The following is a 13068-nucleotide window of genomic DNA, read 5'->3' as shown; positions in this document are numbered from 1 at the left end:
CACTATTTTCAAAACTTGACTTAAGGTCAAGCTACCATCAAATCAGAATGGATCAGAATGGATCAGAATGTATGAGGCTGATTTGTATAAAACAACATTCCAAACTTATGAAGGTTTATTTGAGTTTCAAGTCATGCTCTTTGGACTTACCAATGCTCCTGCCACCTTCCAAGCACTGATGAACACTGTTTCAAGCCCTATTTGAGGAAATTTGTTTTAGTTTTTTTTTATGATATACTTGTTTATAGCATGGATCTGGATTCTCACAAAGTACATTTAAAAATTGTACTCCATACCTTACTAGAAAATTAGTTATTTGTGAAGAAGTTTTTAAGTGTCATTTTAGGATACATAGAGTTGAATATTTGGAGCATATAATTTCTAAAGAAGGGGTAGCCACAGATCTTAAGAAAATTGAAGCCATTCTAGTTGGCCAACTCCTAAAAATATAAAGGAATTAAGGGGGTTTTTTTGGCTCTCATTAGTTACTATAGGAAGTTTGTAAGAGGTTGTCTAAGCCACTAACAAAATTGTTGAAGAAATATCCTTCTAGGTGGAGTGATGAAGCACAAGAAGTCTTTGATCAACTGAAGCATGCCATGGTGACAACACTAGTTCTCATATTGCCTGAGTTTCAACAACCTTTTGTAGTGGAGACAGATGCAAGTCAAGAAGACATAGGTGTTGTGCTAATGCAAGAGAAGAGACCTATAGCCTACATAAGCAAGAAGTTGGGAGTGAAGAATCAAACACTGTCAACCTATAAAAATGAGCTACTTACATTGTACATTGTTGTTACAGAATGGAGGTACTACCTTCTTGGTAATGAATTTATCATAAAGACTGACCAAGTTAGTTTGTAGTACTTGTTAGAACAAAAAATAAACACCCCCGTGTAGCATAGAGGATTGAGCAAATTATTGGGCCTAAACTATAAAATTGAATACAATAAAGGGGTAGGCTGATACATTGTTAAGAAAAAAGACGCAAAATGGGAATGTAAGGGAAAGAGGTGCTAAAATTGAGAAGGTCAGTGAACTGACAAGTAAGAAGGGGCAAAATGGAAAGTTAGAGAATTGAGAAGCTGAAGGGAATCTGGTGCGTGAGATAGTACCTCAATGGACAAAAGATATCAAAGCTAGTTATGAAGGGGATAAGTGGACTGAAACCCTGAAGGAAAAACTAAGATGAGATAGTGTGAGTAACTCAAATTAACATGTTGAGATTTATGTATGTTTATTGCATTAAGAGTAACTATAGGGTTATATTGGTAAGAAAGGAATTATAGAGAATTGTAGGGTTACGTGAACATTGAGGGCTATTGTGACTCTGACTGGGCCAGTTGCCAAGATGACAGAAGGCCCACATCTGGGTACTGCATGTTCGTAGGGGGCAACTTGGTCTCCTGGAAGAGCAAGAAGTAGCCGGTTGTTTCGAGATCAATGGTAGAAGCTGAGTACAGGGCTATGGCATTGGGAGTTGCTGAGATGCTGTGGCTGAAGAGGTTATTGGAAGACCTCAAGGTGAATCACAGAGCTAAAATGAATTTGTGGTGCGATAGCAAGTCAGCGATCAACATTGCTAACAATCCTGTGCAACATGACAGAACCAAGCATGTGGAGATCAAGTAGCTGACTGCATCACCAAATGACTTAGCTCAATGGATCTAGTTAGATTTTGTGACAAGATGGGCTTGAAGGATATTTTTTGCCTATCTTGAGGGGGAGTGTTGAGATTTATGTATGTTTATTGCATTAAGAGTAACTATAGGGTTATATTGGTAAGAAAGGAATTATAGAGAATCGTAGGGTTACGAATGTAATTTGTGACGCCTATATAGGTCCAAGAGAACAAAGGAATCAATACAATTCATTTTAGACCCATTTTCTATTTTCTCTTTTTGGTGGTGGCTCATCAGGTATAAGGGAAGAGTTTGTGTGGGAACTCAAGGTGATTGAAGGCGACATGTACTAAAAGAACTGCATGATTCAACTTTAGGAGGTCATTCAAGTGTAATTGCAACCTATCGGAGGGCAAAGATAAATTTGTATTGGCCTATGATAGAGGAGAGTGAGCATCAATTTGTACAACAATGTTCCAATTGTCAGCTCAACAAAATTGAACACACTGCCTCACTTGGACTCTTGCAACCCTTACCCATACCAACTGAAGCTTGGACCAGTGTAGGCATAGATTCTATCACAGGTTTGCCTAAGTCTAAGGGATTAATAGTGATACTGGTAGTAGTAGACCGTTTAATCAAATATGCACATTTTGTTGGTCTTAGTCATCCCTTTAGTGTAGCTTCTGTGGCACATGACTTCATGGATAACATTTGTAAGCTTCATGGTTTACCTATGAATATAGATTCTGACTGGGATTCAATGTTCACCAGTAGGTTTTGGAAATAATTGATGTTGAAATTGAAGGTACAGCTGAACATGAGTACCACTTACCATCCACAATCAGATAGTCAGACTGAGAAGGTTAACCAATGTTTGGAATAGTATTTGAAAGCTATGGTGTATGATAAGCAAAACAAATGGGGGAATTACCTATCATTGGTAGAATGGTGGTATAACACAAACTGAGTGCCACCAAGATCTCACCTTTTGAGGCACTATACGGTTATCCTCCCCATTTGTTGGCACTGGGTAACGCTCCCAAAAATGTGGTAGAGTCAGTGAATGTATTTTTTAGAGATAAACAAACAACGCTAATTCAATTGAACTCCAATTTGAAGAAGGCCCATAATTGGATGAAGAAGAATGATGACAAACATCATACTAAGCAGAAATTCTCGGAAGGTGATTGAGTTTACCTCAAATTGCAACCATATATACAATTAACTGTGGGAGGGATACACAATTAAAAGTTGAGTTCATTTGAAGTATTGAAAATGGTAGTAATTTGCCATTTGAAGTATTGAAGTGTGTGGGACCAGTTGCTTATAAGCTCAATCTGCTACCAGGTTCGCTAATTCGCCTTATTTTCCATGTATCCCAGCTGAAAGCTAAGCTCGAAAATACTCAAATACCTTCTCCCACATTGCCACTGGAGGGTCCAAGTACTGGAGTCACTTATGTGCCTCAATTGATGTTGGGACAGTGCATGATTAAGAAACATAATGCAACATAATTCCAAATGTTAATTCAATGGAAAAGTCAAGCTCCAAATAATACGACATGGGAAGAAGATGAGATTATGGCACAAAAAATTTTGAATTTATTTGTGAGGACACAAATTATCTGAAAGAGGGGTAATTGTGATGCGAAGTTGTCGATTTGGGAGTTACCGTTAGAGAAGAAGACTCGGGAGTAGAAGAAAAGGGTTGGGGCAAGCTGGTTAAGAGAAACAATCAAGTATTCAAATTCAATTCTTTGTCTGACAGTGGGACCTCGAACTTAAATGAGAAACAAAGCGTTAAAGGAAAGGTAATAGCTGACAAGGAGGATCCGTGTACTCGGAAAATGAGGCATCAGTCCGTAGCAACTGGAGAAGAGGTGTAAGCGAACGGTTCACTGACAATTTAAATTATGTTGGAGTTTGTTAGGCCACGTCAGTGCTTTCTGCTGACTTGGCGCTCTTTGGATAATTTTGCTATTTCCTTTACCATTTTATTTACTTTCTTTTACGAATTGCATTACCTATATAAGGCTTGAGCTCCTGTGGGGTTGTATCGTGATTTTACTCAATGAAATAGGCCAATTGTTTTTAACATTCAAAGTTCTTATTCTTGTCAGACTTTTCTCTTTATTTAAAATTACTCAAAATTACTTGTTCTTTTCTCTTGAGATCAATTAATTCTACAACTGAGATTGAGGCTCGTTGCAATATCTGTTCGGTTCACCAAACTTTTTTTTATATAAAAAGCCCGTAGGCTATTGTATTAATTCAAAGAGTTACAAGCTAGCTATTACATGAGATTAGACAACGAGTGTCTATAAAAGTATTCAGTTATAAAACAAATAAAAACACACAGGGAATATGTGCATCCCGTGGACACAAATTTGATCATCCTTGCCTGATTTTAATGATAAGAGCTTAGTGATTGTTTCATTTGTGCACATATTTGTCTTGTTCCTTCTGACATACTACACCGTATCAAATCCTTCCTTGTTCAGAGATAAGTGCAGCAGAGAGGGTACTGAATCAGACTAGACCAAAAATTAAATCAACCAGATTAGGACAGTCACCACATAAAGGTTCCATTGAAGACTCTGAATCAAACCAGACTAGGAAATGAACTGAACCGGAACAATCACCACCCAGAGGTTCCAAGACAGAGCCGCCAGTGTGGGAGCCAGAAAAGAGCTTGTAAACAGGAGTGAGGAGGATGAGAAAGATAGCATAACTACTAGAAAACACAACAAACCAAGCCAACAACAAATAACACACAAATATATAAAATACTAACTATATGTACAGATTCTTCCACCCACTCTTCCATTACCACATTACCAAAGAGAAAAATAAGAGCTCAGAAAAAAGAAAAGAAAAAAAAAGCGAACCGCTTATTTTGAAGAATAAGGCCCTCCAGAATGAAAAACAATGGTCAGATCTAATTAGCAGATGACGATGACCAGATCTATTAAACAATAATCAGATCCTTAGACGAAAAACATCAAGATGATAGTCAGATCGATCAGACAAAAGTTCAAAAGCATCTGCTCTGCTCAGGTAAGAAAGAGACGAAAGGTGGAAGCGGAAGATAAAGGTGTAAGTATGAGAACGGAGGTGAGCTTCTGGAGCTACTGAAATCACCCGGCGATTTTTTTGTTTTTGCTCACCGCTTAAGCGGCAGGAAGGCGGTCGTTATTTGTTCGGCTTGGTTCACCAAACTTGAGCGATAGCACTGACTTGGCTCCAATTTCGGAGGTTTGCAAAATATAACTCAATTCATTTTAATATGAAATTAAAGCCTAGGATAACCAATGAAAACATGAGTTTGACTCGAATTTGTTGAGCAAATAGCAAATTTAATCCAATAAAGCCTCTTAAGTTTATTAGGTTACTCTCTATCTCTCTCTATATCCGATAAAAATGGTAGTATTTTGCTCGTTTCCTCGTCAATTTAATACCTCATAAGCCCACTATTGCTCTAGGCCTGGTTTGGGCCTTAACCCAAGTAACATTCAGCCCGAATTAATCCGCGTATTTTTCTCCCAAGATGAGTCAGAGCCTGGAATCCGTCTCCTCGCAGGTACCTGACTCAAGTTAATTATAACCAGACGGTTAAGATTAATCCCAGCTGGGACCAAGTCAATCCGGTGCATATATAAACTATAAGGGGTTTGTTTTGAAATTTGTGCCAAGTTAATATAACGGTCCGGGGCCGTCCGTTTGTAATACGCTTTAGTCAGGTACCTGGGGTGATCCGGATTGGCAGAGCCTGACTGAGCTGAGATAGAGCGCCACTACTTTATCCACTGCTTATCGTCTATCGTGCGTGCCACTGGACTCCGCCATGGCTTCTCTCCTATCCCTTTCTCTTTCCTCCACCCCCACTCAAGCCAAATTTGTCAGACACCTTCTTTCGACCTCATTTACGGTACTCTCTCTCTCTCTCTCCCTCTCTCCCTCTCTCCTCCGAGGCTCGGTACTTTCTTTCAACTTCTAACTTTTCCGTTATTCTTGCACAGGGAAATGCAGTAGCCATCTCGCGTTCTCTTCGACCCCTAAGGAAAAGCAGTAACACTCCATCACTAATTGTGCATGCATGGATTACGCGGGAACAAAAAGCAGCAACTAGAGCCAGGGATGACTCGGGGAGGTTGAGGCTGGATAACTTAAGGCCACAGGTGGGGTCGAGGAAAAAACCGAAGAGAAAAGGAAGGGGTACTGCTGCTGGTCAAGGCAACAGCTGTGGTTTTGGTATGCTTAATAATCAACTATTAAAGTTTCAATCTTCGTCCTAACCACCAAATTGACTTTATGCCCAGTATGAGGGTAAATTCAGTTTCCATTGTAGCAGAAATGGACATTTTAGAGTCAGGTTGAGGGCATTTATCTAGGATTATTACATATTAGAGCTTAATTGCACAATTTAGGTGTTCAATGAGTCTTAACTACAGAAAAAAAGGATTAGCCTCCAGGTAACAAGCCACAAACAGCACAGTGCTTCTTATGTTTTCCATTCTAGCCTTTCTCAAGTTAATATTTTTTACCCTTATCTCCTCTTATTTACAATGGAATAATGGATTAAAGGTTCAGCATCAATTTATGAGCTATAAATCATATAAAGCAATTGGCTCATAATAATCTCTCATCAAAAGTAGCAAGAATTTTGTGAACCCTGCAATATTAATAGAAAATATATCGTATGTTAATACAAACAATTTTTGTTAAACAAGCAGTATACTTTATTCAATAATCAATAATTAATTATGATCTTTCCTTTTCGGTGTTGATCAATCATTATTTGAATATTTGTTTTGTGTCCTTAATAGGTATGCGAGGCCAGAAATCACGGTCCGGTCCCGGTGTCAGAAAGGGATTTGAAGGAGGGCAGATGCCTCTGTACCGCCGTCTCCCCAAGCTTCGTGGTATTGCTGGAGGTACTGTTATTCTTCCTAGATGTGAAGATATTTTGAAATAATTTGAAATAATTCAGTAATTTACTATATCGGTGATACTTTTTGGGCTACCATAAACTATACCTACATTGAATGTGTGAAAGCATACCAAGGTGCAAGATTCTGCAGCACTTTCTTGTCATCATTTTAATCTATTTTTTCTAGGATTGTTTCTGTGCTCAGTATACGAGTTGTGGCAACATTCCATTAAATTGAGGTTTGGTCAGTCCACTTTGGGCTTAATAAGATTTGTACCTGTTGAGGGGTAACTAAGGGTTAATTTTGAATTATAAATATGGTCCCTTTTTGTGAGCAATACAATGCCCGCAGATCTGGCACCATATCTTACTCAAACCTGAAGTAACCAGAACACCATTTGACTGGACCAGTGACCCATATTTCTTAAACCAATCCCAATTAGAAACCAACCTGATCTGAGCCCTCTTGGCCTGACTTATTTGCCCCTCTTGGAGCAGGAGACAACCTGAACTCAAATGATAACAATAAGCAATGCATTGTATTATTGCAGGATTGAGGTTTTACTATTTTTCTTACTTTAACTATGCATATAAACAAACCACATTTCAATGGATGATATAACAGTCTAAGCTTATATATTTCTAGGGATGAAGGTTGGTTTACCAAAGTATGTGGCTGTAAATCTTAAAGATATAGCTGATCTCGGGTTCAGGGATGGAGATGAGGTCTGTCTCGAGACTCTGAAGGCAATAGGCCTGATCAACCCATCTGGTAGAGAGAGAAGGCTCCCATTGAAGGTACATAATTCAACTGATGTGGACTAGTATTTTAGCACGAGTCAGGTATGATAAGTGTCAAAACTTCAATTCGGGTGGTAATATAAAACTCAGGCATGTTCATACTGGTGTATCTATTGATGTCGGCCGAAATCATACTTATTATGGTTCTGCTTTTGGGTAGCAAATATTTTCTTCCCTCTTAAGCAGACATTTCTTCTCCCACAGGAGGTACTATTGTCTGATAAATGTTAACTTTTGTTTGCATTTTTGGCTAGTAAATCATATTTTAGGGTAGTCCTGGCTTGCAGTTATACAATAACATAGAAAGAGTCAAAAACTATACTTCTGTAGAACCTCAGAATTCTCATATATTGGATGCTTGTCAACTCCACCATTATTACCCATGTGGGTTCACATTTTAAGTAATGAGGGTCCCGTTGACCCCTGTAACAACGCAAATATGATCAAGTAAATTACCATAGTATTCATATTTCAACTCTTTCCAAAGAGACAGATTCTTTAAAAAAAGAAAAAAGAGGATAACATAATGCATAATTGTGGAAATGAGAGCATCTGATGTTTTTGGTCATTCTGCACAGTATAATGGTACTTTTACATTTTGCTAATTATACATGATATTTGATGTTTGGATATGCTGCTAAGCTTAAACATCATTTGCTTATTCTTGTAATGGTTAATTTGCTAGTCCTTCCACATTTTTGTGACTGCAGATAAATAATTATTTTTAATGTGTCCCATATTGTTTCTTGCAAATCTTTTACAGTATACCAGCTTTATACAGAGCGTTTTGTTAATTTGTATTGAAGGATTTCCTCATGCTACATTGCTGTTCTTGTACTATTTTTCACTTGTGTAAAAATAGTAAAATACATTTCAAGGTTATTTTAGTCTACTGTGTGTTCATCATCTCGTTTGTGTATTGCTTTTTGTTTGCTAAAATCAGATATTAGGGGATGGGGAGTTGAAAGTGAAATTGCATGTCAAGGCAAGGGCATTTTCGTCTTCAGCAAAAGAGAAACTGGAGGCAGCAGGGTGTACCCTGACTGAGTTACCCGGACGCAAAAAATGGCTCAAACCATCAGTTGTGAAGAACATCGCCCGTGCTGAAAAGTATTTTGCTGCCAAAAAAGCATCTGGAACCAAGGAGGTAGAGGATTCAGCGTAGATTCTCCATCCTTGTAGAGTTTCCTTATTTTCCTAAGTGCAGCTTTTTTGTTATATGAAGAATCATTTTTTTTTTTTGATAAATATTTTTTTGTGCAATATTTTTTTGTCATTAAAATAGTTCGTTCTTCCATTTCATATATAATGCGCCAAATCTAGTCTTAAAAAAAGATCGAAGATTCCCATAAATGGAAATTTAGGCCTATAGCAAAATTATTCTGTTTCAAAAGGATTCTCTGTATTTATTTATTTTTCTCCTCCGTTTTCTAACTTTAAATTTCTTTCTTATATGAAGAATTAGTTTACTCCTTTATCGTGGATGTCGACATTATTGCACCAGTTTTGAATTTGTCTTGTACCTTAACCAGTTCTGTATAGATAGGGATTTTTTTTTCCCCCTCATGTTGAATAGTTTTTTATGTAAACATTTCCTCTGTGATAACACGTGGAATTAGTTTGCATGAAATACAATGTCTATCCTCCACACTATTTTTACTTGTCATTATAATTCAATGTTCTTCAGTCCACTACTAAACATTCTGATGCTGGGTGGTGTGCGTTCTTTTAACAATTCTCAGCAACAGAAAGAACACTTAAAAAAATAAATAAAAGGAAAACAAAAGAAGAAGAAAAACCCAAAACAAACTATATTAGTAATATGCCTGGATATAAAAATAAATAATATTTGTTTTTCTTGCATCAAATTGTGTAGTTGGAGAACAGAAGAGAAACTATATAGGCCACGCATAGGTGATCCAAAATAATTTGAATTGTTGATAGTGTAGTTAATTATTAATTTGGTCTCCGTGTCTCTTTCGAACTAAATGCTCCAGTGATTGACAAGTAAAGCTAAAACTAGCTAGCTGTAAAGCGTGGAGCAGTAGCTACAATTAATAGTATAGTATAATTAATTAGTTAACAATCACATCTTCATAATGAGATTTAATTTGGAGACGGTTGTGACTTTACGAGTATGTGTTTCTGTGAGAACAAGACGTTGCCATCTTGGGGGATATATAACAATGTAACTGCATGTCATTATGATAGTCCACACAGAAATATGAAAGATCGAACGGTATAAAAAGTGCTAATAATTTCGTTATTTAATTTCTGGTACATTTTGGTTGGAACATAATATAGAATTAGTGTAATCCACAAAACATATATATATAGACCACTCGAGAAAAATCTCTCATTTTGAAATCTGAAAGAGGCAACCAAACCCAAACTGTGCGCTGCTACGTACTACTATTTTATGGAAGTGAATTAATTATGGTCAAAGCATAGAAGATATCTCCGTACGTAGTTTATATATATGTGCATGTGCAATATACTCAATTATAAGGACTATATAAAAAGATGTGGTGTGATATATATATATATATTATTGAATTTGAGATTTCAATTTTTATAGTGGAAGAAACGCGATTTTTTTTATTTCTCTATAGACTATAGTAGTGTGTCCACATCGATACGTAGCATGAACATGAGTACTAATTAATGTACGTCTATCGATCCCAATCAATCATTTTCATCTATGTTTTCTCAAGTGCAGAGCACCAGGACATACGTGGAATAATACTTCATATTTGCTTCTACGCCTTCATAACCTGTTATCAGTTTGCACAAATGAAAAAATATTATTGCTCAAGGTGAACACTAGCTAGCTAGTTGTTGTTGTTGTTTTTTTCTCTTTTTTTTTTTTTCAAAATACTGATAGAAGCTACCAGTTGTGCATTAATAAAGAGTAAAAGTTACATCCCTAGTGTTAATATCTCATATTACACACTAGCATCAGCTCACCAATTACATTTGGATCTCTCTATACCCGCGGTTTACACTAGTTGTTACCGGTTCTTATTGACGTCTCAATTGCTCAAAGGTGAACTAGTATGGTGTCTATGTGTTGCAACATAAATATATTATAAGAGAACAAAAAAAAACTCATACAACATGACATATTTGCATAAAAACAAAATTAAATGACAAATGACATCTACATAAATAATATTTTTTAAATGACATATTAAATGGCATATATTTTTTTATTTTATCTTTTTGACACATTTTCATAAAAAAATCTCAAACAAAATGCCATACTAAATAACAAATAACAAATAACATTTTTTAATTGATATAAAAAAATAGAAAGAAATGAAGACACGATCCAATTAATTATCAATTAATTCAAAATTTTGTTATATGACATTTAAAAAAATAGAAGAAAAAAATCACGACCAATAAAAAAAAACGATACAATTTACATGTGATGAGTACGTGTCTAAATACATTTAGACTTCAATACATAAAAAAAAAAAAAAAAAAAACATAAAAAATGTATAAAATTATAATATTTGATCGGAGGGTTGATATTCAATCCAAAATTTCATATTTTAATCGAAGCCGTTAATAGATCAGAACATTTACGTGCTTAATATAAAAAATGGTAGAATATTGCATCTTTTGAAGCTTTAATTTCACATTTGATTAAGCACAAATGAGAATCAAATTAAATCTCATAATTCAGTCCAATACATACACTATATTTAAAACATATTATAATTACCTCCTACACGAAGAGCAATAATTTAATAATCACTCGTCTTCTTTATTTTGCATAAGTTTTTTAGTAATTGTTTCTCGAGTAAATGAGCAAGGTTAAGTTCATCATTAATTCCTAACGACAAATGATACACTATGCCAATTGCCAAGTGGTAAGATACTAGTTAAGATATTTTTCACGAGGTCATTGATTAGTTCCATAAAACTAACATATATATATAATGTCTGGACTCTGGACCATGTCACTGCGTGCTTTCCATTGATTGACCAAAAATTCCATCTTTCTACAACGTCCAAAAATTTCACGAGGTCATTGTTATTATTGTTTGTTATTATTATTATTTTTAGAAAGATGGTGGTCTAATATTTGATCAAATTAATTTTAATAACTATACAAGATTTCACATCCATATTTCAGACATGCGATCTTCTACATCAAAAATAGGGAGAATTTCATATATACCACTCAAAAACTGTGAATTTACATATTTACCATCCAAATTTCTATAATTACATATTTACCATTTTAAAATCTCACAACTCACATATTTACCCAATTAATCAAAAAATGAGATTGATTAAGTTTAAGATTATGTAAACTATAATTAATAAGTTATTTAGTCTCTTCCCATTCTCTGCCTCATTTCTCTTTTGCGCACAGATTTTCCTCTCGTCTTTTTTTGACATAACTTCCCATTTTCACTTAAACTCTTCTCATCTCGTCTCTCTCCGCTTAAACTCGAAGAGAATGGTAGTAGACTTAGATTTAAGGATTCAAACTCCAGCTTGACCGTCTAAAAACAAAGTAATCACTCCAACTTTTCAAACAAAATGACTCATATTGAATTCGACGATGATATCGTAACCTGTTATCAAAGTAGTAACTGAGTTTTATTACTGGCTTAGTTTGAAATATATATTTTTAATCTTTTATATTGGGTATAGAACGGTTCTAAGGAAAGAAAGAGAGGGTGCTAAGTTAATCCTTGATTAATTATAGTTTTAAGAAAGTTAAATATAATTAATCTGAGTTTTGGGTATATTTGATATATAATAAAGTTATATTGGGTAAATATGTGAGTTATTAAATTTTTAAATAGTAAATATGTAATTACAAAAATTTGGATGGTAAATATGTAATTTCATAGTTTTGAGTGGCATATATGAAATTGTCTCTAAAAGATATTGTCTTTTAGCATTAGTTCAAATACAGGTTCTCCATACATAGTATAAGTTATTACCTCATTTTCATTGAGTTATTTCTTTGAAAGCTTACACTACAGGAACAGAGTGCAAAAATTGACATAAGGTGAAGTAAAAATTTAAAATTAAGGTATATTTTACCATTAACTTTTAATAATAAGCATATTATTGTATATTTAAAAAAAAAATATATATATATAATAGCTGGTCTATTTTTTAATATTTTTATATCAGTCCTTAATTACTTGACTCTGCCCTACTGCACCAATAAATAGGTTCAATCATTGTAGTATTGAATGTACATATGTTGTTTGTTGTAAGTTGGTCTATTGCATGCACGGGGCGGATCTATTGTGGCACGGGGGGAGGGGGGAGGGCACTGGATTTCGAGTTTTATAGTAGTGATCTATTGCTACCGATCGACTTTGTCCCCTCTCTGAAAAAAATTTTGCCCCCTCTGGATGTTTGATTTGTAATTCGGGTTAAATTTAGTGTTAAAATTAAAATAAATTTCTTGAATTATGATTGGTAATATTAATTATAAGTTATAGGATTAGAATTTGTAAGTCAGGGTATTGGAAAATACAAGTCAAAATATTATTTTTTTATCGAGTACCCAATTGGTTAATGGGTTAAAATCCAATAAGTTATTTAAACCCAATTCGATATTTTTTTACCCCCCCCCTCCTCCCCGACGAAAATCCTGGGTCCGCTCCTGTGTATGCATATACATAACGATATGCAGGCATATATTTAGCAAATGAGATCTTAATTATATTGAGTTT

General features: G+C 35.1%; 1 protein-coding gene across 1 annotated transcript; it reads left to right on the top strand.

The window, feature by feature from the left end:
• Nucleotides 1–5384: 5384 nt before the first annotated feature.
• On the top strand, nucleotides 5385–8617 carry RPL15 (ribosomal protein L15). The gene is made up of 5 exons (XM_078308164.1): nucleotides 5385–5551; nucleotides 5643–5874; nucleotides 6450–6557; nucleotides 7200–7351; nucleotides 8298–8617. The coding sequence occupies exons 1-5, from the start codon at nucleotides 5468–5470 to the stop codon at nucleotides 8517–8519; spliced, it is 798 nt and encodes a 265-aa protein (XP_078164290.1). The 5' UTR covers nucleotides 5385–5467; the 3' UTR covers nucleotides 8520–8617.
• Nucleotides 8618–13068: the final 4451 nt, after the last annotated feature.

Source organism: Carex rostrata, chromosome 9 (genome assembly GCF_964058835.1).
Source record: "Carex rostrata chromosome 9, lpCarRost1.2, whole genome shotgun sequence".
In the NCBI taxonomy this organism is placed as follows: domain Eukaryota; kingdom Viridiplantae; phylum Streptophyta; class Magnoliopsida; order Poales; family Cyperaceae; genus Carex; species Carex rostrata.
This window is presented reverse-complemented; position numbering and strand designations above follow the sequence as displayed.

Coding starts and splice junctions, on each gene's coding strand:
- RPL15 (XM_078308164.1), top strand. CDS start 5,468: ATGGCTTCTCTCCTATCCCTTTCTCTTTCCTCCACCCCCACTCAAGCC. Junction 5,552..5,642: donor TTCTTTCGACCTCATTTACG/GTACTCTCTCTC, acceptor ATTCTTGCACAG/GGAAATGCAGTAGCCATCTC. Junction 7,352..8,297: donor AGAGAAGGCTCCCATTGAAG/GTACATAATTCA, acceptor TGCTAAAATCAG/ATATTAGGGGATGGGGAGTT.